At 53.7% G+C, this 27,823-nt stretch overlaps 1 protein-coding gene across 1 annotated transcript; it reads left to right on the plus strand.

The window, feature by feature from the left end:
* The first annotated feature begins 767 nt into the window (after nucleotides 1-767).
* On the plus strand, nucleotides 768-19,807 carry CD101 (CD101 molecule). The gene is made up of 8 exons (XM_075169979.1): nucleotides 768-886; nucleotides 2,126-2,503; nucleotides 3,430-3,846; nucleotides 6,985-7,368; nucleotides 8,826-9,233; nucleotides 13,858-14,265; nucleotides 15,130-15,525; nucleotides 18,112-19,807. The coding sequence occupies exons 1-8, from the start codon at nucleotides 838-840 to the stop codon at nucleotides 18,306-18,308; spliced, it is 2,637 nt and encodes an 878-aa protein (XP_075026080.1). The 5' UTR covers nucleotides 768-837; the 3' UTR covers nucleotides 18,309-19,807.
* The last annotated feature ends 8,016 nt before the right edge of the window (nucleotides 19,808-27,823 follow it).

Consider the following 27,823-nt stretch of genomic DNA (forward strand, 5'->3'; position numbering starts at 1 on the left):
GGGGCTGTGGCCAGCAGCCTCCTGGCCTCAGCCCTCCGAGTGCAGCTCCCCGTGGTCTCACCGCCCCGTCAGCAGTGCTGGTCCGGGGTCCTCCGCATCTGGGTGCCTGCCCATGGGATGCGCGTACAGGAGAGCGTTCCCGGCCAATTTCTGGCTGTGTGGTGATCCTTCAAGAGCCGATAAGCTGCCTGGACTGCGCTGGCTGTAACGAGGGAGGGTCTCCTGTCCATGTAGCCAATGGGCTGGTGGGGGTGCTGTGGGGGAGAACACCCCACTTGGGGTGCCCCACTGGACCCTGAGGAAGAGCTTGGTCAGCCGTCCTCGGGGAGCACTGTGCCAGCCCAACCTGTACCTGAGGCATCACGCTGCTGTCTGCAGCTACGGAAAATAAATAGCTGTGGAGAGCTTCAGCCCCAGAAATCTGTCCCCATTGCTCCCTGGGGTCCGGCCCCTCGCCCCGTCTGTTAGCAGGAAGCAAGCTACTCCGTGCAACAAAGCGGGAGTCACGAGGCAGAGGGTTACCCTGTGAGCTGCTGTCGGGCAGCAAAGCCACAGCCAGTAGTGCCGAGCACCTGGCACGCACACAGCGGCAGGAGGGGCCTTGGGCATCGCCCTTGCCCAGGCGGTGTGAGGCTGGGGTGCCGGCTGTCACCTCCGAGGAGCGTGTTACTTTGCACCCTACTCCCCAGCTCTCCCCGCTGTTTCTAAGCAGAGGAAACCACCACCTCCCGACAGCTTCCTCCCAGCCGCTTTCAAAATAGCGGGGTGGCTGTTGCCATCGCCCATGAGAGCCTTCCACAGCCCCTCTGGGAGAGGACCCAAGCAGAGCCATTTCCCATGGGGCTGGTGCGGTGCCTGGCAGCTGCCTTCCTCCTCCTCCTCCCAGGTGAGTGCCCTGCCCGGTGGCGGGGGCTTTCCAGGGGCAGGCGAGGGGAAAGTAAAGCAGCTGGGGTCGGGAGCAGCGCTCGCATGGGTCAGAGGTGCGGGCTGTCTCCCTGGACACTTTGCCTTCCTAAAGTGGGCGGACAGGACCTTTGCAGGTGGGTGGCTCAGCAGGGTGGCTGGGGCTGTGGGGTGAGGACAGCCCTGCCGTAGCCAGCGCTGCTGTAGCTCGGTGGCCGTGGGAAGAGGTGCAGCAGCATGTTCTCCTTCTGGCACTGTGGTTTCACTCCGAAGCGATAGCCCAGATCCTGGCAGGGTTTTGGTGAGGGGACATGCGTGCCCCTGTTGCCTCGCTGCTAGGGGTGTGGAGGGGGTTACCTCACCCCTCTTCCCTTGGGAGGGGGTTTCTGAGGGTTTCTTAGGCTGTGCCACCACCAGCTCTCTTCCCTAGTCTGGTCTCCGTGGTTGGTTTTTAACTCGGTGCCCACATCCTGTGGGCATTTTGCTTGGTGTGCATGCTGGGCACCAGAATAGAGTGAGTCACCGCTGGGAGCTCTGAAGGGGAGGGGAGGGTGCACAGGTGGCCATCACCTCCTCAAACCCTCTGCAGGCAGAAATAGAGGGAGCCCTTGATGCCTCGCGGTGCTCCCTGCCTTTGAAGGAGCTCTTGCTGGCCCCCTCCCCTGCCCTCCCCAGTTTCTGTCCATGGAGCACCTCTGCATCACCCAACCTGCCCCTTCCCTCTGTTGTCCCATGTCCCTTGGCTTCTGCGTTGCATCTCCGTCTCTGACAGTGGTCAGTTCTGGCACCTGCTTCTTGTCCCCTACAGCTTGTGCAGGACTTGAATGCTTGGTCCTCTTAATTTTAACACACCACAAACCTTCCTCCAGTGATCTCAGCCTGGTTGCTGCTCCCTCTGAACAACTGGCTGAGAGATGCTCTCCAGCCATGAAAGGGCTTGACAGCCCTCTGGCCATGATGCTCTGGTCTCTGTCGTGTGACCCCCAGTGTGCTAGGAGACAAGAAAGTTCGGAGGTCTGTTGTTACAGGACTTGTTCTTACAATTGCAAGGGGCGTGAAATCCCTTGGCCTTCATGCTTCAATGACTGAGACTGTACAGCAATTCTTTTCAGTATTACATTGCGGTCTTGTGCACATCCAGACCCACTGCCGTTTTGGGTGTGCAGCCCTCGGGTAGCGTATACCCCTGCAAACACTGCATGTGCCGACTGTTTGCTGGCAGGTTTGAGCACTGGCCAACGGGTGGTGACTGTTCAGAAGGGGCCCCTCTACCGCGTGAGGGGGTCCCACGTCACGCTGTGGTGCAAGGTGAGCGGCTACCAGGGCCCGGCAGAGCAGAACTTCCAGTGGTCCATCTACCTGCCCTCGGCCCCCGAGCGGGAGGTGCAGATCGTCAGCACCGTCGACCCCTCCTTCCCCTACGCCATCTACACCCAGCGCGTGCGCAGCCGGGGGATCTACGTGGAGCGGGTGCAGGGGGACGCCGTCCTCCTGCACATCACGGAGCTGCAGGACCGGGACGCCGGGGAGTACGAGTGCCACACGCCCAATACCGACGAGAGGTACTTTGGGAGTTACAGCGCCAAGATGAACCTCGTGGGTAGGTCCTGAAAGACAACCTTGCTCCCCGCCGGGCAGGGGTGCGGATGGGCTTCCGCTGTCCCCACCTGTGCACTGGGGAGAAGCGCTCGCCTCCGGGTCTCTGACAGAGGGGCAGCTGGGGAAAGGGGAGATTAATGGGACTGGCGGGCACAAATGTTCCTTCCCTCCCCGCTGTGGGATTGCTGTCCTACCCCCGGGTGGCCAAGGTTGGGATGCCCAGATGTCCCCTTGCAGGTTGCTCTGGCCGATGTCTCCCAGCCAGGGCAAGGGAAGGGAGAGGAAGCCTCTGCTGTCCGATGGCCCAACTTTAACTTCAGCTCCTGACGCAGCCACAGCATTTCACAGCTAAGCGCTTAGGAGGTCAGGAGTTCTCAGGCTCTGTGTGTTAGCTGTTGGTGTCCTCTCAGGTCAGGGTGTGGGACTTGACCCAAGCTGGGTACCCACAGATGGAGGGAGGTAACAGCTCCTGCAGAGCACTGGGAGAGAGAAGGCAACGGGGTGGAGAGGCAAAGGGAAAGGCCCTACTGTGAGCCCACCAAGTCTACATGGCGGTATGATACTTCCACTTTGTATTCGCCTCTGTTTCCTCCTTTGTCCTGGTGTTGTACCAGCCTGCACTTGGGATCGTGAGGGGCTGGATGTTAATCTCCTTGGGGTTGCCTAATTAATACTGCCTGTAGTTTGACTGAAGAGGGTACTGCAGAGAGATTCATTGTGCTTTCTTCCCTGCTGAGGTTTTAACTTCACACCTTGGCATAGGCGGCTGGAAGCCTTGTCAATCAGCTACAAAAGATATTTCTCCTACGCTGTCAGATCCCTTAGGGCCTGGCCGCGGTTTCATAGTGGCCGGCAGGTTGCCCATTGAGGCCAAGAGACGATTTTTCCCGTGACCAGCTGCTCTCTGTGTTTCTCCCCTGTGCTCAGTGATCGCAGACACCCTCTCGGCTTCCATGGTGCCCCAGGTCCTCACCTGCGCTGAAGGGGACGTGGTAGAGCTCACCTGCGAGGTGTCCAAGTCCACCGCCCAGCACACGCATCTCTCTGTTGGCTGGTACCATCTTCAGGGAGCAGGAGAGAGCCATGCCGAGGAGGTCCTCACCCTCTCCAAGGACTTCGTCTTGAGGCCAGGGCCCTCATACACGCAGAGGTTTCTGGCGGGGGACGTGCGGCTGAACAAGGTTGGGAACACCACGTACAAGCTCTCCATCGGGGGAGCCAAGCTGTCCGACCGGGGGCAGCTGTACTGTGAGGCGGCCGAGTGGATTGAGGATCCCGATGAGACGTGGAAGGACATCTCCCGAAAGCAAACAGGGAGGACGTCGCTGGTGGTCATGAGCCAGGGTAAGGCCTTCACAAACTTGCATGTTGGCTCTAGCTCCTTTACGCATTGAAGGCCCTATAACAGCAGCCTTCAGTGGTCTTTGCCTGCCCCTGCTGCAGCCCAGGGACCCGCCGGTGGGTCTGGCTGCCTCCACCGGGCACCGAGGGGGCGGACTGGGCTCAGGGCCGTGGCAGCCCCTGGTTTGGGAGCTGTTGGTGCTTCTTGCTTTGAAGGCTCACACAGCTGAGTCTCCGACGCCGGCAGCGATGGTGCAACCTCACAAGCCCTTGCGAGGTGTTAGCAGAGAGAGCAGCATGTGCCCGGAGCAGCCTGGCTCCTTGGCAACGTTAAGCTCCAGTGTGCAGAAAACCGCATTGTTAGACTGCCTCGAGAGTCTCACGGCCTCAAAAACTGAAGTATGTAGCAGTCAGCTGCCCGTCACGGTGCCTCGGCCACGGCCACTGAGGGACGTGGAGATGTGTGTGCTGCATGGCTCTGGTGTCTGCTGGTGGTGGCTTGTCTGTCTGTGCTGTCACAAGTCTGCTGGCCTCCTGAGCAACTGGTGTTTCTGCTTATTAGACCATCCCTGTGTCTCCTCCTAGTAGCTCATATATGGTGGTAACGGGACTGTGGGTCAGACTGTGCTTTGAAGTGGGTGCACCAAGCTCCTGGCTTATGCTTTAGGAAAACGTAGTATTAGGTATTTAGAAAAAGGAGACTTAGACCTGCTACCACGTATGAGATGGATTAAAATAGGAAGGTATGAAAACCAGCCCCTTGCCAGTGCTGCCCATTCTCCCCCCGCTCCACTCTGTCCCTGCCAGGCACCTCCTGTTCCCTCTACCAGCAGCTTCCCATGGCTCCTGGCATCTGCCAGCTCTACATTGCCTTGCTCAGGGCCAGTGAGAAAATACCTCTCTCCCCACTGCCCTGGGATGATTATAGCACTGTGTTTGCTGCCACTCCTCTGAGCACCCTGCCTGCTGTCCCTCCTGCCGCAAGCCCTTTGCTGGCTGTGGTCCCTCACCCTGCTCTTCCTCCAGCTGTGTGTGGGTAGCTGTGCCCAGAGGAAGTTTCACCTCAAAGGAGCCAAGGCAAGGCTGTGTCTAGCTGATGCCCTTTAACATAGGCATATGCCATAAAATGGGAGCAAGTCTCTCACACAAAAGATGCCTGGGGAGATGGTGTGCCATGTCCTCATGCCTCGGGGCGGATGGAGGAGGCTGCAGAGCCGGGGCGGTGAGGGGAACCAGTGTCTCGTGGGAGGGTGGTGAGTCAGAGCAGGAAACCAAAGAAACGGATGGGTAAGGACCAAGCACCCTGTGTGCAGCTCAGTGGGGCAAGGTACCGGGGGAGGGGAGGGAAGTGCAGTCTCCCACTGTCAGAGCCTGGTTCCAGGAACCTGGCTGACTGGCAAAGCTTTGTTCCCCATATTACGCCCTGTTTGCTGCAATGGCTTTCCACGTCTGCTGCTGCCTGGCGAGCAATGGCAGTTGGTGTGCTTTCCTGCATCCGCTTGTTTAAGAGGGTTCATCATGACCAGTAGTGTGTGGCTTCAGGTACTGGTGCCACATGATTGCTTAGAAATAGAGAAACCTTGTCAGAGTTTAATATTTGCACTGTGGTAGCCATTAAGGGTAGAAGGGAGGCAAGGGTGGTAAGAGGACAACATGGTGGTTGTACTAGAGCCGCTGGTATTGCCAGAGGGAAATGGTGGCAGGTGTACGAGCCCTCCATCACATCTGCGGGGCCGGGGCTCCCTCCAGTGCCCTGTGGGAGAGCCCGGGCTGTGGGGCTGAGCACCCCATTGCACCGGGAGCTGGCGACCACTCTGACCGTGGCCAACTGCTCCAGCGGTTTCTATAAACTCTCCAGCAAATATTTGGGACTGCCAAACATATCTGCAGCTGTTGGGATTCCTGTTCGTAAACTGTTTACAAACCATTGTTTAAATTCACAGAGTACTCTGCTTTCAATAAATTATTTGAGCCCTCCCAGTGGCAGTCTGGGAGCTGCTCTGTTTTACGTCCAAACTACAGCACGTAGCCTTGTCCTTGTTGTTAGACACGGGGGACACCACCGTGACCCAAGGAGATGGAGCAGCACGAGCCAGGCTGCCTGCCCAGGGAGTCGGGGCTCAGCCCTACCTCCTGTTTTTTGGTCGTGCCACCGCTGTGTGGGTTCATGGTGCAGGGTTTCGGGGTACCCTGTGAGTCTCTGCCTGCAGCCGCTCTCCAGATGGGCTGAAGCTGGGTACCAGGGGGCATTAGCGACAGAGGCTTTGAATGCCCTGTCAGGAAGGTGAATCGTATCATAGGACCCAGAGACAGCGTCCTTATCTCAGGTGCAGTTGACTGCCCAATATGGTCTGCCAAGGAGAAGATGACTTTGTGCTCCCCCTCTTTGGTTGGCACCTGCTGCTGGTCGGTATGGGGGGCAGGACAGCGGCGAGGAGATGACTTCCACATCCTCTTGCTTCTCTCTGCCTCCCTATGCTGCAACGAGTCTTGACGTTTCTGCTTTCTGTAGGAACTAATCCAAAACCTCTCCAACTTTGAAGAGCGTCTCTTGCCCGCATCCTGCAGCAGCCAGTGAGAGCTGCAGCATGCGGGACCAGCAGCATCAGATTCAGGCAAGCAATTTTAATGCCAGCCCTCCATGCACCTTCTTCCACCACAGACAGCAGAGTTAAAAACACCACTGAGTGATAAAGCCCCTTTGTGCCCCTTTCTGGTTTCAGGGGTATTTGTTACATGAAGCAGAACAGCTCCAGCAGGTGAGATGGAGCAGCCCCCTGCAAAAGCCTCTGGGTTAGGGCAGCCCCCGGTTCGGATGCCTGAGCTGAGCGGGAGGCGGCTGTGGCCCGAGGCCGTCCCGATGGGTGCTCTGCTCTGGGGGGTTTAGTTGCCCTGAAGCGGGGAGCTCAGCTCCTCAAGGCTCTGGTATTTCTTCTGTCTGTGACTGCTGGTTAGTGCCTGGAGCTGGCAACTGTCTCCCCATGGGCAAAATTTTCCTTCCTTATCACTTTTCTAATGAAAGAAAGTGGTTCAATAGAGAATTCCCTCCTGTTTCCCTCTGCACGGCCATCGGTGCTGCCAGGTGGGAGGGAAGCATTGACAGGGCTACCCAGCACCCTCTTTGCTTTTGATTGCCCACAGGCAGAGACCTCTCTGTGGACATCACTGCTGCTGAAGCCTCCCTTTCTGAAGGTGATACCTTGCAGCTAAATTGCATGGTGGGAGCCCAGAAGAGCAGCAGCAGGCACTTCCAAGTGCTTTGGCTCCTCAACGGCGTGGAAGTGGCCAGGGTTGACCCCCATGGGGTATTGATTTGGGAGGAAGAATATGAGGAGAGAGCCAAGCTGGGGCAGCTCCGAGCATTCAAGCAAAGCAATATGGTTTATGTCCTCACCATTTATGAGGTGGGGCTGAAGGACAACGGTACGTACCACTGCTCTGTTTCGGAGGTGAAGACTCCTGGAGACTTTCACACCATCCAAACCAATCTGTCATCAGGCATCCAAGTCAACGTGAAGCCGATAGGTTAGTAAATCCTAATGGCTGCTCTTCTGGGTAAAACCTGCAGTGATCCCTGACTGGGGAACGCTTCAAGTCAGGCCTCATCTTGGCAGGGGCAACACGTGCTGCTTGCAGTAAGGGTGCAAATGTGCCATAGATTTTGGGAGATAATAATGGGAAAAGCACTTGCTCTGGCAAACGTTAGCATGACAGATGCAGCAGCTGTCAACAAAGTGTAAACCGTTAGCTCCGTCTCTTTGCAATAAGTTTTGGGGCAAATAGGTAGAGTTCTGGGGAGGTTGGGTCTTCCTGTGTCTTTGGTACAGAAAATTGTGAGCAACTCCTGTTGCTACTCCTGAGGATCACAGGATGACCCAGCAGAACAGGTACTTCTGGATGGTGGGGATCATTGCCATTTCCATCAGGGTGCTCTCTCTGTTTTGGAGGGATGACTTGTGAGAAACCACTCTAAGAAAGATGTGTAGGAGACTCTTGGTTTCCTTGTCACAGCCAGGCGATGGCTATTCTGATGTAGCAAGAGCTGCCTGTTGGGACTCTATTTCTTAAGTATTTCTTTATGTATCCATGTCCCAGGAAAGACATTAAAGAAGAAAAAAACCAAACAACCCCACAAAGCTGCTGCTGCAGGGTGACCTGGGGCTGATCACTTGGCCCTGGAGTGCCTCAGTTTCCCATTTCTAGCAGGGTGCTCGAGTCCTCCATGAGATGTTTTGGGAGACACAAGTGGGACGCAACAGCTGAAGTGCCCAGAGATCTGAAAGGCAGTGCCTGGCTCAGCAGGTCTTTCTGACTGTCTCTTTGAAATACAAAATATCTGTTCCAGCAGCATAATTATTTACAGTAATTAAGGTCAACAAAGGCACTTGTGTGGTGTCAGAGATAACTGACACCTGCTGCTGGCATCTGATGCTTCTCCTGCCCTCCTGTCTGAGCACAGAGCTGCTGACCTCCCCGGGCGTGCAATGCCTACGCCGTTTCTTCTTTTGATTGCTGGAATGGGTGCCTTTATGGAGAGGCAGCTTTTGGCTCTGATTTAGGGTGTTTTTTCTTTCTTATTGCTGGGCTGGGTGCCTGAGCGCCGGTCAGGCCACAGGAGTTGTTAGGCTTTTGTGGAGGGTGGAAAGAAGCAGCAAACAGGGCAGCAGCAGCAGCAGAGGATCCCTCGGCTCCCTGCCATGGGGTGGGATGGGGGAGCCTGGAAGAGAGGGTACCCAGGGCTGCCCGGAGGGCTGGGGGTGGGAGAGCGGGGGCCAGGTGGGAGAGGCCAGGGACTGCGTGGGGCTGGAAGAGCACAGTGAAACTCGGGGGAGAGCGGCACCGGCAGAGGAGCAGCAGGACTGCTGGCTGCCGTGGGGCTGCGGCGGCTGGGGCAGCGGGGACGGTGCTGCGTGGGAAGGGTGGTGGCGAGGTGGCACGGGGCAGGATTTCTGTCCCGGCACCAAGGGCTCTCTTCTGCCGAGCAGGTCTCGGTCTGCATGCCACGCTGAGAAGCCGAATTGCCACCGTCACATATGGGCAGAGTTTTGAACTCGTCTGCCAAGTGAGCGCCAGCTACACCCTTGAGGAGGTGCCGACGTCCGTGGGGTGGCTTTTCCAGCCCAGCCCACCCACAGGCCACTACCATGAGCTGGTCCGGGTCCTTCCCAGCGGCACCATGGCCTGGGGTGCAGCGCAGCCACACTTCCAGGGGAAAGCCCAGCTGACTAAGGCTGCCACCTCCTTCAGGCTGCGCATCCACAGTGCCACGGCTGCTGAGGAGGGGATGTACCAGTGTGAGGTGGAAGTCTGGAGGAGGAACACCCTGACGCTGGGGCAGCCGGCGGCCACCGCCAGGTCCAATGCCGTGGGGATAAAGGTGGTTCGGCCAGGTAAGCAGTGCCATGGGCGCTTCTTCAGCAGAGATGTCTCCTTCTGCAACTTTAAATCCATCAAACGTGCCAGGGGCAACCCAGACCACTGATGATTGGGGTGTCCCCAGCTGGGCCAGCTCCCGAGGCCACACGAGACAGTACTGCCTGTCCTGTTTCTTCCTCAGCACCCACAGCTCCCGACAACATTCTTGGAGGCAAATTTGGTGTTGGGGAGTGGCAATGTCTATTTGTTTGCAGATTATGCCAAGCATATAGGGATCAGCCTTGCCACTAGGCTTTTAAGCCTTGTTTCTGGGAAGAAGTAATCCCCCCAAGGAGCCCAGTTGAATGCTGGGCGTGTGAGGTGCCTCCCATGGCGTGGGCTTCTGTAGGGCTGGAGGGCGGTGGAGAGAGACTGGCCCCCGAAGCTGGTGCTGGGAGATGTCTGTGTCCCCCTGAGCTTCCCTCAGTGTATTTGAGGTGCGCTGAGAAGTGCGCTGGGAGCCAGCACTGAGCCTCAAGGTGCTGGCGGCTCTGGGCAGAGATATCTCCTCCGGTGCACAGCGGGGCTGTGCGGCTGGGGGCCCTGCTCAGGGTTCCCTTTTATGGCCACCTCTGCAGCAGGGTCTGCGCTGCCGCCGTGCCTGCCAGCATCGCGCAGGGAGCCTCATCCTCTTATGGAAGAGAGATGTTGCAAATGCAGCACAGCCCCCTGGCCGGCCCGCCGTGTGCCTGCTCCCCGCCAGCCCCGGCAGCAGCACGGTGTTGGCTTGCCCTGCTCACAGCTGGGGCTGCTGGAGGAATTGAAGGGATTGTCCTGTGGAGGCAGGCATGAGAATATGTTTGGGTTTTTTTCCTAGTGTCTGTTCTGCCAGCAAAGGAGAGTTCTTGCTCTTTTTTCATGCATTAAGTGCTCCTTCCTCTTATCCTTGGATTTTTGGGTTCACAACCCAGTGAACTGAAATGATGCATTTTCTGTGTTTTTTAACTGATGGGTTTGCTGTAGCGTAAGCTGATACATTCCCTTCCCTATTCAAGCTCATTTCCATGGTGCTTTCCCTCCTGCTCCGCTGCTGCTCTTTCCGCGCCCCTGCGGAGCTGGGTGCTGGGGTTCCCCGTGTTACACCTGAGCTACAGCCAGCCTGCGGCTGGGAGTCTATAGGAGGCTACGCGTGACAACAGACAGCAGCTGTGAGCGCACATTCGTAGTGTAAATGCCATTAAGATGAGCAGGTGTAATTATAGATCATCTACCCAGAGGAGATGGTAGCAGCGGAGCACCAAGATATTACAACATTCGGCTCCAAATGTATTGCAGCCGTTACTGGATGCTGCGATGTTGTAAAGATGGTGGGAACTGAGAGGGGGCGATGCGCGGTGGGAGGTGGCTGCTGGCTCTAGTACCGGCTCTCTGAGAAAGGCAGCATGAGCCAGCGAAGGATACTAGGGAAGGTAGAGGGTAAGTCTGGGAAGGAAGCCGGCTCTAGCAGCAATGGGATGAGGCGAAGCTGCAGAAAATGAAGCTGCAAATTATGAAAATCACCATCCTGTTTCTTCACATATAAAATCTCATAGTTGGAGCCTGCAGAGATACTCCAGTTCTTGACTTTTGCTTCAGCACTTTATTTACCACTCAGTGTCAGTCGGCGCTTTGGGAGTTTAAATGCCACTGTGGATCTGGCCCGTAGCTTCAGACAGGAGGGACATGCAGGAAAGGTCATAACAGGAGGGGAAGGAGGACAGGTCCTTTCTGTCTCCGACTTCTCAGGTAGTTCAGCATCCAACCCTTGGTGGGGTCCCATAATTAGTGCCCTGAGCAGGCAGATGCTGCCCAACCCTAGCGGGGATGCTGCCGGCAGCCTCTCAGCGCAGCAGCCTGCGGTGCCTTCCCCCGGCTCTGGAGTGAGCCCCGGGGGGCTTTGCACCAGCCGCCCCTCTGGCCGGCTGGCCCGTACAGGTTGCTGCAGCGGCCGTGCCCTTCTGCGTGTCCCGCTGCTCCCGGGCCGGGCAGAAAGCGTGGCGTCAGCAGGCAGGGTTCACAGCGAGACGGGCAGCGAGAGGCTCGGCTTGGTTAATTAAATTGAAATTGAAAGGGAAAACAGCACTACGTCTTTCTGTGCCAGAGGAAAAGGCAGGCAGCTGCTCTGCCCTTTTCGGTAATTGATCTTTAGCGGGAGTGAGAGGAACGAGAGGAGACTTGGAGTTGAAAGAAAGGGGCTTTGCAGCAAGTGCTCCGCTTCTTCTCGAGGTGATCTTCTGCGAGAGCGTAACAGCAATTTTTCTCATCAAAATTGAGCGCTCGCAGCAGCGGTCCCCCTGGCTCCTCTCTGATCTCCAGTAGCTTTTGCTTGTCTGGGGTATTTTCTGCCCTGGTGGGTGTGAGGCCGGGCCATACTCAAGTGAGAAGCCTCCCCGGGCAGTTTGCTGTCTCCTGTGCTGGCAGCCTCTCTGGGTTTGGGCAAAGGTCCTGGGTTTTACCCACCCGCCCCTGACCGCAGCAGCGCTGCTGGGAGGAGCTCACTTAGAGGGAGGTGCACGTTTTGGTCCAGCACGGCCCCACAGCTGACTTTTCTGGAGCCCCTTTTTGCTGGGAGAGGTGGCAGAGCTGCTTGCGATGAGCGGCGGGGCTGCTCTGCTGGCACGCTCTTGCTGACAGCTGGAGCTGGGGGAGGCACATCCATGTGTCTGACATGGGAAGGCTGTCCTCGATGTCCACTACCTCCCCTGGTCCTGCCTGCTCCTCTCCTGTGGCCTTTGAAATGGGGGCAAAGTCTCCAGTTAAAATACCTGGGAGTATTTTTAGTTTTCCCTTTTGGCAGAGTTCACTTCTGGGTCCCTCCTGGACTTCAGCAGGCTGGCTGATATTCCTGCTCTACTGAGCAGCTGAAGTTAAGAACCAAGTGTCTTATTTTTTCCAGTGTGATCAGTTTACCTGTCACAGAAACACAGGATGGCTGAGGTTGGCAGGGACCTCTGGAGGTCATCTGGTCCAACCCCTTGCTCAAGCAGGGCCACCTAGAGCCGGTTGCCCAGGACCAGCTTTTGCATATCCCCAAGGAAGGAGACTATCCTGCCCTGAAGATTTGTGCTGCTTTAGAGCTGGCTCTGGGCTGGGTGCACTTTTAACTGCTGAAGCTGGAAGATAGCAACTTGCAGCTGGTTCCGCCTAAGTCTGCTTGGTCTTTGTGTGTGTGGATCTGATGCATTTGCACAGCTTCCTACTTAGGGTGATTGCCTTCCCGTCTCTTCCGCTTCTTGCCCTTACGCATTCCTTTAGAGCAGGGCATGTGCACTGTGAAATGCAGACAGCATTTTGTTGATCGCTTGGGAGCGGCCACCTCCCGGTGGCTGTCACTGCCAAACTTCTCTCCACTGAGGTGAGGCAGTAAGCAGATATTGGGACTTAGGGACGTGCAAGTCCTACTATGGAGGAAACTGTCTACCTTTTGGAGAAAATGTGTCTGTTTGCAGTGTGGAGAGAAGAGGAGGAAGTGCAATAGGGTGCAAAGAGAAAAAAGCAGCATAAGTGGACGTGAGCAGGGAGATTTTGTTTGCAAATTTGAGATGGAGGCAGAGGCAATATGCAGGGATGTCAAGGGCCGTCAGTTGGGATATTTTGGATTGACTGGCCTCAAGAGAGACCGTGATGGCCTCTAAAGTGGATTGCTTGAGTTTTGAGAAGAAATGCTTGAAGGAAGGGGAAGTGCATGGGCTTTCTTCTGTGCTGTCCTTCTTCCCCATCAGCCCCTGCAGGAGAAGCCGCAGCTCCCTCCAGGTCCACAGGCTTTCTCCTAACCTGCTGCTGCTGCCGCATCCCTCGGGCAGGTGCCGCATCTGACAGAAGTGGTGTCTCAGTGTGGAAGGGAGGGCCAAGGGGAAACGCAGGCAGTCGGAGGCCCTTTGAAGAGACAGGTTTGCAGCCTTTCCGCTGCTGGAGGAGAAGGAAAGGCGCCAGCAACGGGTGATGTGTGGTGGGAAGGGGGTCCCTCAAATCAGGAGCAGCACAGGTGCTGCTGGGGGTGCAGAGCTGCAGGCAGCACCGGAGCCCTCCTCTCCTGAGCTGCTCAGCTCAGGAGATTGCCGGCTAGAATCACAGCGGATGTTCAAGACCGTGTTATGTGGTTTCCGGTTAATAACCACAGCAAACACTCGAGATGACGACTGTTAGCAAAACCCACGCAGGCTCTGTGGTCTCTCTGAGATAAAAGACACTTGTTCACAGGCTCCGAAGCCATGGGCTGGTTTTGTCACTTATGTGTGAGCCTGCTGATAGAAGCAGTGGTAGACGGACGTTTTTGCATCAGACAGAGGCCTCTGAGCTCCACCATGGCGGCTGCCTCCATCCCCCCATTCCTGCCCCATGGTCCTCCAGGCACCTCCTCCACTACTCCCCTGCCCAGCAGCACCCAGTGATTCCCCCCCAAAGTTCAAATAAGGGTGTGTGGCTTTGCTCTTTCCCTCCTTCCCCCAACCCCGCTTAGCGCTCCTGCTCCAGCATCCCATAATGGGTTTTTGTTCTCTGAGCACCCTCTTCCTCCCTCCTCTTTTGGCGGGTCTCTCAGGCCAGCCTCATTCCTCTCCTTGCCAGCACCCCTGTATTGGCAGCTGCAGCCAGCGTGATTATTTTCTTTCTCCATTTTAGAAAGCAAGCTTCAGGTATCTACGAAAGAGAGTTCTGTGGAGATTGCCGGCGGTGCTGAGACAGCCATTGAGTGCAGGATCGTGTTTGCCCAGAATAATTCTCAGTTTTCCATTACCTGGTACCTCCTACCTCCTCCTCCGGCAAATGCAACCCCCCTGAAAATCGTAAGGGTCAACTACAGCAGCATACTGGAATACGGGGCTGAGTTCAGCTCTCCTGCACAAAAGTCCCGGTTCCTGAGCCAGAGGGTGTCCAGCAACGTTTTCGGGCTGCGGATACTCTCTGCGAGCCCCAGGGACCAGGGCAGGTACTACTGTGTGGTAGAGGAATGGTGCTGGCTGGCGGACGGCTGGTACAAACTCGGAGAGGGAGCTTCGGGAAGGACCACGCTGGAGTTCAAGCTCCCAGGTGAGCGGCGGTTCTCTCTCGCATAGGTGCTGCTGGAGAAGGTTGGACCTATTTAAGATGGGGCACCTGCCAGGCCTCTCCTAAGCTGGCAGGGCTTAGGACAACCAGCGGCTCCAGCGTTGGATCTGAGACTTAGGGATGCAGGAGGTGTCAGTGCCTCTTCAAGGGAAATAGCAAATTAGGAGGATCTACCACATCCTCCCAAACCAACCAAGCTGGTATTTTTGCCACTGGCAGATGATGTCTAATGCTTCATAACAAAGCGAATCATGGCATTTTCTTTTCCCTCCAACACATGGTGCGCTTGGTTGGCTGTACAGTGCTGTGAATAGAGAAATAGTCCTTTCCTGGTATTCCCGAGCATCCTAAAGCAAGAGACAAAATTTTCCCTACCCTGTTGCACATAGCTACAGAGAACAAGGCTGAATGCTCAGCTGCTCCCACCTTGGGCACTGCACCACTGGAGTGCATGGTGGGTCTCCCTGGCTCAGTTCTTCCCTCTCTCTCAGCATGACCTGGCTTATAGTTGCAGCCCTAAATAAAGTGGATCAGAGAATTCCAGCTTCCTAAATAGCTTTTGGTCCAAAGGATGCTTTATCACTTACTTGGAGAGGGAGAGACGTATTACAGCAGAAGGTCATGAACAAAGGGCAGAGATGATGGAGGTGGAAAAAACACCCCAGGGAGAACATGTCACAGGAGCAAGGGGGCCCGTGCATGTCCTGCCAGAGGCTCTTCCAAGGGGCCATCCCAATCACCCATGGTTCGCTCCGGAAGATTTCCATCAGCCTGCGGGTGCAGACAGGAGCATTTCTACAGTGGCACAACACCACCACGTCTCTTTCTGTTTGCCTCCTGCCCTAGAGCGCGAACTGCACCTGGAGAAAACCAACCACAGCATCTCGGCGAGGGAGGGCGAGGAGGTGACACTGCACTGCCTGCTGCGGGGTGCCCGCCCGCCCGCCGCCTGCCTTTCGGCCACCTGGTTTCGGGGGGAGGAGAGTGGCCGCGCCAGGCCCCTGCTCACCCTCCACCGCAATGGTGCCATTGAGTACCCCCAGGAGAGCCAGGCGGGGAGGCTGCACCTCCGCCGCCCCGCCGCCGGCGACTTCAGCCTGACGCTGCGCAGCGTGGAGAAGGGCGATGCCGGGGTGTATCACTGCCAAGTGCAGGAGTGGCAGCAGCAGAGCGAGGGGAAGGACTGGGCTCTGCAAGCCTCGGCGCGCTCTGGGTACACTCAGCTCACCACCGTCCCGCCAGGTAATGCTGCTGGGCGCGAGGGGCTGCTCACCCGCACCAGTTCCCCCTTAGCCGTGCTGGGGTGCGTGGCGGGGGATAACGGCAGCTCTCTGCTGGCGATGCCGGCTGCAAAGGCAAGGATGCAGCAGGACTGGGAGGACTTGCTAAGGGATTGCAGCGGGGGTCAGTGCTGGGGAGATTGCCAGAGTTGCGCTGGGAGCCAGGGGAGGGAGGGGAGCCCTTCGAGGGACACGTGCTATGGGCCTGGCAGGGGGAGGCAATGAGATCTCATTCCCAGTCCCGTTGATCTGCCAGGGCTCAAACCCAGGTGCTTGACACTGTAAACACTGGAGGTGGTGGTCAGATGAGACACCAAGAGCTCTGACTGTGAGGCACATGGTTCAGAAGGTACCATTGAGTGCTCTTGTGTCTGCAGCACTTTGCTGGCTTGTGGGCTTTCTGTGGGACCATGGGCACAAACCCCTGCTCTCAGTCATGCCATTGGGGCCAGAACACTAACTGTTTAGGGGAAAAAATTCTTGGTGTGATTTTTCTGGCAAGTCCATCTCCAGTGAGGTCTCTAAAAACAGCCTCTGCCCTCTTGGGGTGAGTTGGGGTGCATGCCAGATGCAAAAATAGTGCTGGATTCTGCATACAGAATTTCACATAAATAAAAGCAAAGGTTTCAGTCAGGCACACACAGTATTTTTAGGGAGGTACCAGGGAGGAAAAAAGTACTCTCTTGTTGCCTCTTGGGGAAATAGGAGGAAAAAAATATGAACTCTGAAATCAGCCATGTGGCACCCAGCTGAGAGGATCCTGCAGTTCTTCTCGTGCCTTCAGCCCTGGAGTTGCCATGCCCGAAGCCAGCCTGGGTGCCCACACGTGGTTATAGTTCCTGCAGCAATTACCAGCGCTGACTGACGTGGAAGAACTCAGGGGGACCCTGTAGAGCCCTCCCTTGTGTGCTACTGGCACAGGCACGCACGGAGCCTACTCACATGACTCTGCACCTACAGCAGAGCTAATCTGGATTTAATTGCACAGGGAAGGACTGACAGCACTTCATCCCCCTGCTGTTATGTTCCTGCTGTTGTCCATCACGGCTCCCTCTAGCATTCAGATTTCTCCTTCATCAGCTCCCTCTGCCTCTTGTTACCTGGTACTGGTGGAGTAACCGTTGCTAAAATTGCTCAGTAATTGCTGAAAAATTCTCCTCCAATTTTTGTGTAAGTGTTTTGGCCAAGTAGTTTTCATGGTTTTCACAAAATCCAAGAGATTAGCTGGGTGTTTTTTCTTTCTTCTTTTTTTTTTTTTTCCTGCGTGTGTGTGTTTTTCTCCAGTGATGCAGATATCTCAAAATGCCCCTCTGGCTCACAGATTTCAATGTTTCAGTTTTCTGAGGGGTAAGGACACAGCCATGTGCAAGTATACCCGTAACCAGGAGTAACTTCATCTCTAATCCCTGTTGCTGATGCTGCCCTTTGGGATACCTCCCTAGTACTACAGAGGCATTCATGTAGTGGAGACTTCGCCCTGTTTTCCTATGGGAGAGTAAATGCTGCTTCCGTGTATATGGATGGGGCGCAGAGCTTCAGGGGTAGAGAGGTAAAAGCCAGTTTCACAGCCAGGAGTAGCCCCCAGGTTGGTTCATCCCCAGGGTCACGCCTAGCCCACCAGGCTGTAAGGGTCCCCCATGGACAGCTTCAAATCAGCAGACCCACATGTTCAGCATAGTTCTGCAGAGCAAGCGTAAAGCATCTGCGCATGGGTCTTGGTGAGGAGCAGAATTGAGGAACAACACTTTGAGATGGATAAAACAGACCTGAAGGAATTGGTATGACCCTTCATGGTAGGTCAGTGCATCTGAGGTTAGTCTGTGGTGTTGAAGCTGTATGCCAAGTGAGGAGATTTTGATGGCCAGGATTAGTTGGTGACTGTAAGGAGTCCGGGACAAAAATGCAGAGGCTGCGAATGAGAGCTTTTGAGCTAGCATGGGGCTGACCAAACCCAGGCTTTCGCAGTACCCAGAGGTTCTGCCAGTGGTACAGGCAGCCCCCACCTCAACTGGGGAGCTGTTCTGCAGGAGCTGCCGGGCATGGGGCTCGCAGCTGCCTGCAGCTCAGTGTGGCTGAAATCGGATAGCAGAGTGGCAGAAGCAAGGAGGGGCAGGTACCTGGGGACACAGGGACCTCCTTGATCTGCTTTCCTCTTGTCCCTCCTTGTTCTGTGGTGCAGCCTCCGGCAGACCTCTGCCTCACCCCGCTGTCACTGGTCTCAGGCAGGGACCCAGGGGGTGCAGGGTACATGGCTTCTCCTTACTGAGCCCAGCTTGGAGCAGGTTAGCTGAAGAGCCGTGCTGTTTATGTTGGGATGCTTAAGCTGTACGAGCCGGGGCCCTATCTGACCTCCCAAAACAAGAAATTGAGGCCAATTACCTGTTTCTCTCTCCCTTCTCCTCAGGTAGCCAGTAGCAATTCTTAAAAATTGGTAGGTGTTGAAGATTGAAGGAAAAGTGATAAGAAGATAACTTACAGAAACAGTAGGAGAGAGAAACTCAAACTAGCTTGGGGCCTCACTTTTTTTTTTCTTTCTTTTTCCCTCCAGAGTCAACTGTTTTTTCTAGGATCTGCTCATCACCACCACTGCTGAACTTCATCCTATACTTACCGCTGGTTCTAATCCTTCTCCTGGCCCTTGCTGGCTTCTGCTGGTACTTCAGATTAAGAAAAAGCAAAAAGGGCAATGTCACAGGAGACCAGCTGATGGAACTGCAAGGGGCTGAAGAGGTCAAGCAAACCTAGCTGGTCTGTATTGGCAGATGTAACTTGAAGGAGCGGAGCTGGACAGCTGAGGAGGACTGAGTACTTGCAGAGGGGCTTTTTACGGTTTTGCAGTAGCTCTTGCAATGAACCCATGAAATTGCGTGTTTACTTTCAATGGAACAAAGCAGCTTTGAATTACTAAGCAACTAGGGTTTTCATAATGGGTGTTCCTGTCTCTTACCCACCCTACACATTCTGTTCATTGTGGTATATTTGAGGTCCTTGCAGTATGTGTCTCCCAGTGTGGATGGATTCCCCTACAGGTATAAGGGAAGAACGAGCTCTTTTTGCACTGTGACACAAAAGTATCAAATTGCTGCTTATTTTAGGTGACTTGACAAAATCTATGTAGTGTGCAGGCTAAAAACCAGTGGCAGAGCCTGAAATGGAGTGTTGATGTCCCATTTAAGGCACTTGCCCATCCCTTCCTGGGGAAGCTCTCGGACACTATCCCCTCCTCTGAGAGCACCTGTGCCCAAAGAGCATCTTCTCCAAAAGAAAATGGGTCTTCATCACAAAACCTGTCACAGGAAGATAAGGGCTGAGCAAGGCTGGCTGGGGCTGAAGAAAGTCCATAGCAGGAGCACCACAGCCATCCACAAAAGAGAGGAATCCTGTTGACCCAGTAAGGGACTTGCATGGAGTCTTAGATCCCAGAAGGAAGAAGCAGACACCAAGCCATCTTGGAGATGACTATACAAAGATTTTCCAGTTCCTTCCTTTGCTGGGACTGCTGTAGGAGAAGACAGCATCCAGCCCAGTGCCTGGGCTGCCTGTGGGTCAGGAAGCTGCACAACTGGGACCTGGTATTAGACGCTTCCAGATTGTACCATGTAATATATTGGGATGCAAGCGGGATCAGCCACCAGCAGCTCACAGCACAGGAGCAGCCTATATCTGTAAAGGGTTGTGTGTGTAACGTAGTAGTAAATTGGGAGTACTTCTTGAGCTGAGTTGCTGCAGAGCTGGTACCAAACCCCCCATTGCCTGGAGAGACATCCTGGCAGACTCCCAACTGTGCCTTAGGACAGTATGGAGAGAATATGTAAATCCCCAGGGCTCTCACCCGTGTATAGAGGAGGTCTTACTGGTCTGTGTGCTGGATGGACAATGAACCCCCGTGCCTTCCCTCTTGGAGAGGGGCCTTCCTGAGCATGTGCCCCTTACACTAGCTGCAAAACCACCTGAATCCTCCTCCTAGCTGCCACTGAGTCATACGCAGGCTGTGCCCCAGAAATTTGGCACAAGAAGCCAGTAAGACACTGTCTAAGGGGTCTGTTCCTCCTGGCAGAGCCATGTGTGTGCTTGTGGGGCAGCTGCTCTATGCCCTGGGATCCAGCTCAGACCCACCTTTTCAAGGCTGAAGAGCTGTGCTACCGGAAGGCTGCCTGGCTGATGCGTTAGAGGAGAGGTACTCAACCTCTAATTGTGCAAAGTGAGCCATGGTCCCAGAGCGTTATAAGGGCAGGTGTCAGGGCGACACTCAAAGCACCGTCCTCAGACAAAAGCAGCCATATGGAAATCATGGCAGAAGTTTATGGATCTGCTTCCTTTGACCAGAGGGAGGGTTGGAGACACCACAGCCCCTCTAGATGCTGTTCGAGTCCTTCAGTTTCCTTACAAGAAGAAGAAGCTGTCTGCCCTGTATCCCAAGGAACTGGGAGGTGCTTCAGTCCCTTTCTCTTTCAAAAAGCACTTTTTGCATAAGTTTGAAGACTTACTGCTCCCATTTCCCGGTTCAGCCACCTCCTCTCTCTGTACTGGTTGGCTCCAGCTTGCTCAGCCTTTCCCTGCGGGTTATGTTTTCTGGACCTCGTGCAGCTTTTCCCTTTGCTGCCCTGACCCCAGCTGTCTGTCCCGTGGCGTGAGTGCTCAGAGCCGCAGACGGGGCACGCTGCAGAGGTTTCTCCCCTGCCTTGTGGGTTACGTCCTGTTTACACATCCCAGCAGGATGTTTGATTTTCTGTGTGCGTGCAACAGCACGGCACTGTTTGCGCTTGGCTTGTGATCGGCAGGCTCCTCTCCTGCAGGTTTGCTGTCTAGCAAGTTGTTTCTCCGCTGTGTGTTCAGGCTGTTGACTTTTCCTATCTAATTGAAGCACCGTTTGCATGGGTCTATTGAACAGCTTTCTGCACCAGTTTGTGAAGGATCCTGCTGTCTGTCTTAGTCCTGTCTCGATAATGCTTTAACTCATGGACCAGTTTCAGTCTGTTTTGACAGAGAAGCAGATGCTCCCAGGACATTAAACTCCTACAGGTTTCATGAAAAGTGGTAGCTGCATGAAGGAGAGGAGGCAGGCGAGTTGTCCCACCAAGGGAAGGCTGCAGTGTGAGTTGCCTGACAGCCAGCCCTGAGCCGGCCGTACGCTGGCTGCCTTGGCGCCCAGCTCGTAATTAGGGGTGTCCTGGTTTCGGCTGGGATAGGGTTAAATTTCTTCCTAGTGCTGTGTTTTGGATTTAGTATGAGGAGAATGTTGATAACACACTGATGTTTTCAGTTGTTGCTAAGCACCCTGCTAGTCCAAGGACAGCTCCCGTGCCTACTGACTGAGCTAGGTACACAAGGTGGGAGGGGACATAATCAGGACAGCCAGCCCAGCTGGCCAGCGGGGTATTCCATACCATGTGACGTCATGCTCAGTATATGAACGGTAGGCGTGATCCAGGAAGTGCCGATCGCTACTTGGTTATCGGTCAGCACGGGTGGCGAGCAATTGCATTGTGCATCACTCACTTTGTATATTCTATCATTATTATTATTATTTTCCCTTTTCTGTTCTATTAAACTGTCTTTATCTCAACCCACGAGTCTTTCTCACTCTTACCCTTCCGATTCTCTCCCCGTCCCACTGGGGGGGTGGGGGGGAGTGAGTGAGCGGCTGCGTGGTATTTGGCTGCCTGCCAGGTTAAACCACGACAAGGGGATATGGAAAGAAGATGTAGGGGTGTTAGGGCATGGGAAAGGAAAGAAGGAACCATTTTTGACCATAAACTATTAACAATTAATCTGTACACATACTTTATCTACCAATTTTGTGCTGTTCCTCTGTGATTTTGTTGGGATTGTTTTCTTAGCTTGCCCATAAGAGTACCTTGGGAGGATACTTCACAAGCCTTGGTAAAGTCAAGAATATATGATGCCTACTGCTTACCCCTTCCCACAAGGCTTGCAGCCTGTTTGCAGGGGAGATCAGATAGATCTGACATGCTCTGTTCATGATTAAAACAAAGCAAAAAAAGTTTCTTTTTTCTTGTATTCTTCTAGGTGCTTGTAAGTATTTTGTCCCTGTATCTCCCTGAGGATTGCAGTCAAGAAGATGCGGGTGTTCAGTTTCCTTTTTTCTTAAAAATAATTTTGCCCTTTTCTTGAGGGCACTTGGTGTGTCACACCATAGCAAACCACTAAAAGATGGCTTGACAGCCTATTCTTTATGTGTCTAAGGATGAACCTCATCGAGACCAGCCTTCTGCTCAAAGATCTAACCTTAGGTCGCTACTCATTACCAGAGTGCTGGGGTGGTGGCGTGGGACAGCCCCTACCCCGCTGCAGCGTCACGTGTGTGGGTGAGTCTCCATAAGCTGTGTGAGCCCTGTGAGTGACCTGGCTGGGTTTGGTGCATCCCCCAAGCCCGCGCTGGCCCTCGCTCGGCCACCTCGGCACTCTGTTGCAGGTCTGTGGAGGCATCTTTGCTGCCGCCTGACCTTCACGTCAAAAGCTGCAGACTTACTGCAACACAAGGTTTTTGTGTCTGGTGGACTGGGGGAAGAAGGTGGGCAGAGAGAAGGAGGTTTCCCCATCAACGGGGGCACTTTCTTCTTCTGTTCTGTTTTCGCTCAGTTAACCAGAGGCCTATGTAAGTAGCAGCTTTCTATTCACGCAGGTTTAGAGGTTTTAATTTAAGTTTTTAAAGTGTGCCTAGGGCCTTGATGAAAGGGTCTGCAAGAAGAATGTGTGTTTTTGCAGTGGCGGGGTTTTTTCCACTTTATTTTTTTTTCTGGCTTTGCTGGATCACTGCCAAACCTTTTGGCTATATTTTTTAAGATGTATTTTTTTCCATGAGTGAACTTAGAAAGAGTTGTAACTTATCACAGCAAAAGCTCCAAAACAGTCCTATTTTTAAAGAGAACATTTCACTTGGCTGAGGTAAATGTATGAGAGGGAGAGAGACGTGTGTGCATGGTGGGTCAGGGGATGGTGTTGATTTTGCTGCCGGGGCTCTTGGCCACCTTCACCCACCCCCATCGCCACCTCTTTTCCACGTCCAACCTCTGATGTAAATTATAAAAATAAAATGTATATTTTGCTGTTATAAAATATATATTTAGCTGATAAAATATATATTTAGCTGTTATAGCCCCTTGGGGGAAAACAGTGCAACAGCGCAGACCCTGCAGCACAGGAGTGCTCCTGTTGCACCCCGTCCCCCAGATGCGCCCTTGCCCGGGGAACCCCCTGTGTGAGGGCAGCATGCGCTGGGAAGGTCCAGGGTCCTTTCATAGGCTTTAAAGCAGCTTGAAGGGGCTACAGGGCAATGCAGAGCTGGGCCCAAGAGGAATTAATCTGGTGGGAAGCAGTTGCACGGGACTATAGAAACACAAGAACTGTGTTGTGCTCTTCTGTTTCTATAGGAAGGTATGGAAACTGCAAGGCAAGGGGAGCGCGACGCTGCCTCCCGGGCAAGCGAGCACAGCCCTGCAGCTTGGCAGACTTTCGCTGTTCAGAAGATGGATGACGTGAGGGCGGGACGGGTGGGAATATAACCCCTGCGTTGCGTTGCCTTCCTGGAACGCTTTCATGGCACCTGCCTTTGGGCAGGAGCAAGGCCAGTGCTCAGAGACCGCTGGGGCGGCGCGCCCGACGTGCAGCGGGACAAAGGATCACACCAGTGACTCTCTCACCTGAAGACGGGTGCACTGAGGACCTTTCGCTGCAAGGCTTCTCTATCCTGTGAGGAGGAAGGGTGGGTGATGAGTTAGTTGCTGCGCAGGGGCGGTGGGAAGTGGCTTGCAAGCAAGGAGATACTTTGCATCCTCTGGCAGCCCATGGCTCAGGGTTTCCTGGCCTGCCTGGGAGCAGAGGACACAGCAGCAGCGTGCTGTCCTGTACTGCCAGGGCAAGGTTATTGAGGAAGGTTGCCAAACTTTCAAGAAATGCTTCTGAACAAGCGACTTGGAGTTCTCCTGGGATGGCGCCTCTCAAGCAGCATCTCTTCATTCCTTCCTATTAACTCTGAGTTGGTTTTGAAATTTGACATTCAGTTTTCTTCCTGTGACAAAATATTTAAAAACTGGAAATAAAAGATGCAGTTATGATACGTGCGTTCGCCTCACTTGATGCCATTTTGCATTCCAGCTGGTTCCTTGCGCCCCTACTTGTTTCGCGTGTCCTTTGGCCTTGGTTTTTGGCACCTGAGACAAAGCAGAACCACTCCTAGGACTCTAAACCTTCCTTAACCACTAAGAAACTGCTGCATCGCATCTAGCTACTGCTGGTTTTTTGGTCCTTCTCCTCCAGTCCTCTACCTCCTCCCTCCTTTCTTCCAGCAGATAATATGGGATTACAGTCCTGTTGGACAGGGCAGGAAAAGGCAGCCCTTGCCCTGGAGTGATGCTTTCAAGGCAGAAGCAGTATAAACCGTGGGGCTCAAGGTGGGAAGGATGTGCGAGAGGTAATGCGGTATCTGGCTCACTTTACTACCTGCAGCAAGCAGGAGGGACCATCTCAGCGTCCTTTCAGCCAAGCTGCGCTCACCAGCAAAGAGGCTGGTTGTGGTGGTGTGGGACTGACAAGATTAATGGCCCCCTATCTGCTTGGGCATTTAAAAATCCTTTCATGGACATCATTTAAAACAAATATAAGCATGTTTCTTTAGCAGCTCCTTTTTAGAGATGCAAACAGGAAAGCAAGGCCCACACACTACTTGCTTCTGCAATCCGGACAGGAAACAGAATACCACAGGCAACAAATTTGAGCATGTGCTCGTCTGGGCTTTCATTCATACATTACATTTTTTTTCCTGTGTGTTTCTAAGGAGAGTTATATGTTTATAAATGACGCTGGCAGGGAGCTGAGCCCTCCTCTACAGCCAGTGCCAGTGAGCTTTCCAGGGACGTGTGGGCACAAGCCCGCTACTGCCATTGCAGGGGGTATTTTGTCTTTTAATTGACACCGTGCTCATTCCCCCTGCAGGCACCGGGAGCAGGTCCTGTGCCTGGGCTGTTGGGCAAAGTGAGGGGAGAGGGAGGCAGCTGCTGCTCCGGCATCCCCGGAGCCTGCCAGGGCACGATGGGTGCCGTCCTCAGACCCCTCCTTGGGGACCATCACGAAAGCAAAGCACGGTGGGGGTGGCTGCGAAGCAGGGGCTGACCTGGTTTCTGGCCTCGTGCGTGCTGTACCTGCTCCTTGTAGGGGTGGGGGGAGCGTTCGTTTCTGGGACTGTCAACTCAGTGTGAAAATTCACTGGCAGGGGGGGAAATACTGGGTTTATCATTATTTTAAGCGTGAGGGAATGAATGGGCGAATGCTGGGAGCAGTATGGCAAACCACGAGGGGCTGTGACTCCTCGCAGCTCCCTCGTGGGATGCTAATGGAGAGGAGAGGCCCACTGTCCCATTTGAAAGAGAAGGGCCATGACCAATCGCTGTTAAATGCGGCAGTAATGCCTCACGCGGTGGCCGCGGGATAAAAGGCAGAGGCAGCCTGAACTGTAAAGACGTTTCATTTCCCTGGTAATGAGGGAGACACACTGTGGCAATGAAACCGGAGAGAGAGAGACCGTGAGATGCTAATTTCTGTTCCTGCTGCCGCTGCCGCTTTGATCTGAAGCAAATGCCCGTTTTAAATTGCAAACGGATGCAAGTCGGATATCATCCAGCCAGTGGCTTACAGGCTTAATGAAGTGGGACGTACGGTTCTGCCTGATAATGTTAGGAGAGGCAGGCAATTCAGAGAGGAATTACTGAAGGTCTAAAGAGACGGGGAGGAAGGATGGGGATGTCGCGGGGTAACTCTCACCACCATCAGTGTGGCACAAAGTCCCCTGCTTTCTGTCCTTGCGAAGCTGTGCCTGTGGCTAAGCTCCTAGCCCCTCTGTGCCTAGAGAGAAAGCTATGAAGCGCCTATGTTTTAACGCCCGCATCCTGTAAAGGCAACGCAAGGTCTTCCTGCTCTTTGGTCTCAGAGTGTGGACATCAATTTGGTGCGTTCCCCAGGGGAGGCAAAGGCATGGGAGGCCAAGTAGCTCATTTTGTGCTATCACCTGGACATTTAATTGGACTTGAGCAAGACAAAGCTTGTTGTGACTCGACTGACGAGGCCGTTCTGGGGCAGACCCAGAGGCTCCTGGGAACGGTGTCATCAAGCCAGAAGCAGTGATCTGGGAGCCTGGTAGCTCACACTGGACAACTGCATCTTCCTGAGTCTCTGTACATGCAAAGATCTGACCTGTTTTGAAGAATGAATGTCTAAAGGGATGTTTATTACACTCTTCACTAACAAAAGGCACTTGGGCCCTAGGATCAGGCCAGAGTTTGTTGTATGTCTTGCGTGGGTACTCAGAGGCTTGGATGGCTCTGCAAGCTGCTGCGCTAGACTAGCCAGACACGGCAAGGCTGGGGGACCTGAAGGCAGCTGGAAAGCTTGACCTCTGCACCAAGCAAGGAAGAAATGATCTGGCTATTGAAAAAGGCAGGTGTGGCTCACAAATCTATTAGGTTCTTTGAAGGAGTCAGTGAGCATCTGGATGAGAAAAATGTCATGGATGTCATCTGTGCGGAGCCAAAAGAGTCTCCACAATGTCCATCATCAAAGGATCTTAGGGAAACTAAGTAATGATGGGATAAGACTGGCAAGTCCTTGCATGGATAAATTATTTGTTAAAAATACCAGGCAGAAAAGAAAGTAAATAGTTCTGACAGAAAAGGGAGGTCACCAGAGATGAGACCTGTGCTGCGCAATGAGCACATAAATGGCCTGAAAAGGAAGATGACTGCTAAGAGAAGAAAGATAACGTTAAGTTAGTCAAGGCATTAGGAACAAGAGCTGGCTGTGACGAAATGCACAGGGGTGTTATGAGACTGAGTGACTGGGCAATGAAACAGCAGATGACGTTCTGTGTAGGTGACTGTAAAGTGAGACATGGTGGCAGTCTCAGCTTCACATATAAAATGATGGGCTCTGAGCTGACCATTATCGTTCAGAGGCAAGATCTTGACGTGAGAATAGCCTGGTGTATGTAACATCTGCCTGATGTTCAGAGCAGCCAAGATAGCAAACAAAACGTTGTGAGTTATCAGGAAAGAAATACAGACCAAAACGGAGAGCATCATTTTGCCGCTGCGTGCACCTTCTGTGGGGGGCCGCTCCTCCGCCCCAGAGGGGAGAGCAGACCTGGCGAGGGTGCGGGGAGGGCTGGCAGTGACTGAGGAAAACCACGGCGCAGCTTCTGGGTGGGGAATGGCTGAACCACCCGGGCCTGTCAGTCTGGGGGAGATGACCCCAGGCTGTGAGAGAAGTCTGAAATGGGAAGGAAAGGATTGACAGCGGTTGGTCTTTCCTCCTCTCCCTGCATGAGAGCAGTGGGACACTGAAGAAGCTAGCCGGCAGCAGCCTCAAAATGAAAAGGGTTTTCACACAACATGAAGTTAAGTTGGAAAGCTCCTTGTTATGGGATGTTGTGCTGTACTTTTGTGTTTTCCAGGAGAAAACGAACAAGAAGGGCATCTGCCGAGCATTGCTAACCGTGAAGTAGCCATCCTGCTAAGTCCCGAGCTGTGGATTGGTAGAGGTTTGGGGAAGTCTCACATACGAGTGCTCTGCTTTTGTCTTCTGCTTTAGGCCTGAGCTTTTGGCCATTGCTCAGACAAGGTGAGGAGGTAGATAGGCTGACCACATTCTTATTCTATGTTTACTTTGTAGCTGTACATATAACTGTTTAAGATGCAAAAAAAAGGCACATACCCCCTCACATTTTCTCTTCCTTTTATACTGCCTATCAGGGCTTTTTGGTTTTTTTTTCCCCCTAAAAATGCTTCCAAAAGCATTAGAATCCTCTTTCAGTAGAGTAAATCATGTTAATCTGTAGGCCATTAGGCAAGATGAAGTTTTTAGATTATCCTTTCTTTTTCTGCAGCATCTCCCTTCAAGGACTTCACACCCTCACAATAGCATAGTTGAGAATTTTCTCTGCTTAACAAATGAGGGAACTTAGACACAGTAGTTTGCTGTGAAACAGGCAAAGAAATCAGAAATCTGCTTTTTTAGAACATCTCTAGAGAAGGAGACAGGAGGAAAGACCGACTCCAAAAGCGAGAATCACAGGGAAAAATGTCTCTGCTGGACCCAAAATAAGTTTCCATAGAAACAGATTTTTCTGAAAATGAATTACTGCAGTATGAAATGAAGATTGTGGATCTAATTCTGTGAAACATTTAAGCATGTTCTTTGCTTATCCCCATTCAGCTCAGGATGCAAGCATGTGATTTCCATGGAGCCTT

Source organism: Calonectris borealis, chromosome 1 (assembly GCF_964195595.1).
Source record: "Calonectris borealis chromosome 1, bCalBor7.hap1.2, whole genome shotgun sequence".
Lineage (NCBI taxonomy): Eukaryota > Metazoa > Chordata > Aves > Procellariiformes > Procellariidae > Calonectris > Calonectris borealis.

Coding starts and splice junctions, on each gene's coding strand:
- CD101 (XM_075169979.1), top strand. CDS start 838: ATGGGGCTGGTGCGGTGCCTGGCAGCTGCCTTCCTCCTCCTCCTCCCA. Junction 3,847..6,984: donor GCTGGTGGTCATGAGCCAGG/GTAAGGCCTTCA, acceptor GATTGCCCACAG/GCAGAGACCTCTCTGTGGAC. Junction 7,369..8,825: donor AGTCAACGTGAAGCCGATAG/GTTAGTAAATCC, acceptor TCTTCTGCCGAG/CAGGTCTCGGTCTGCATGCC.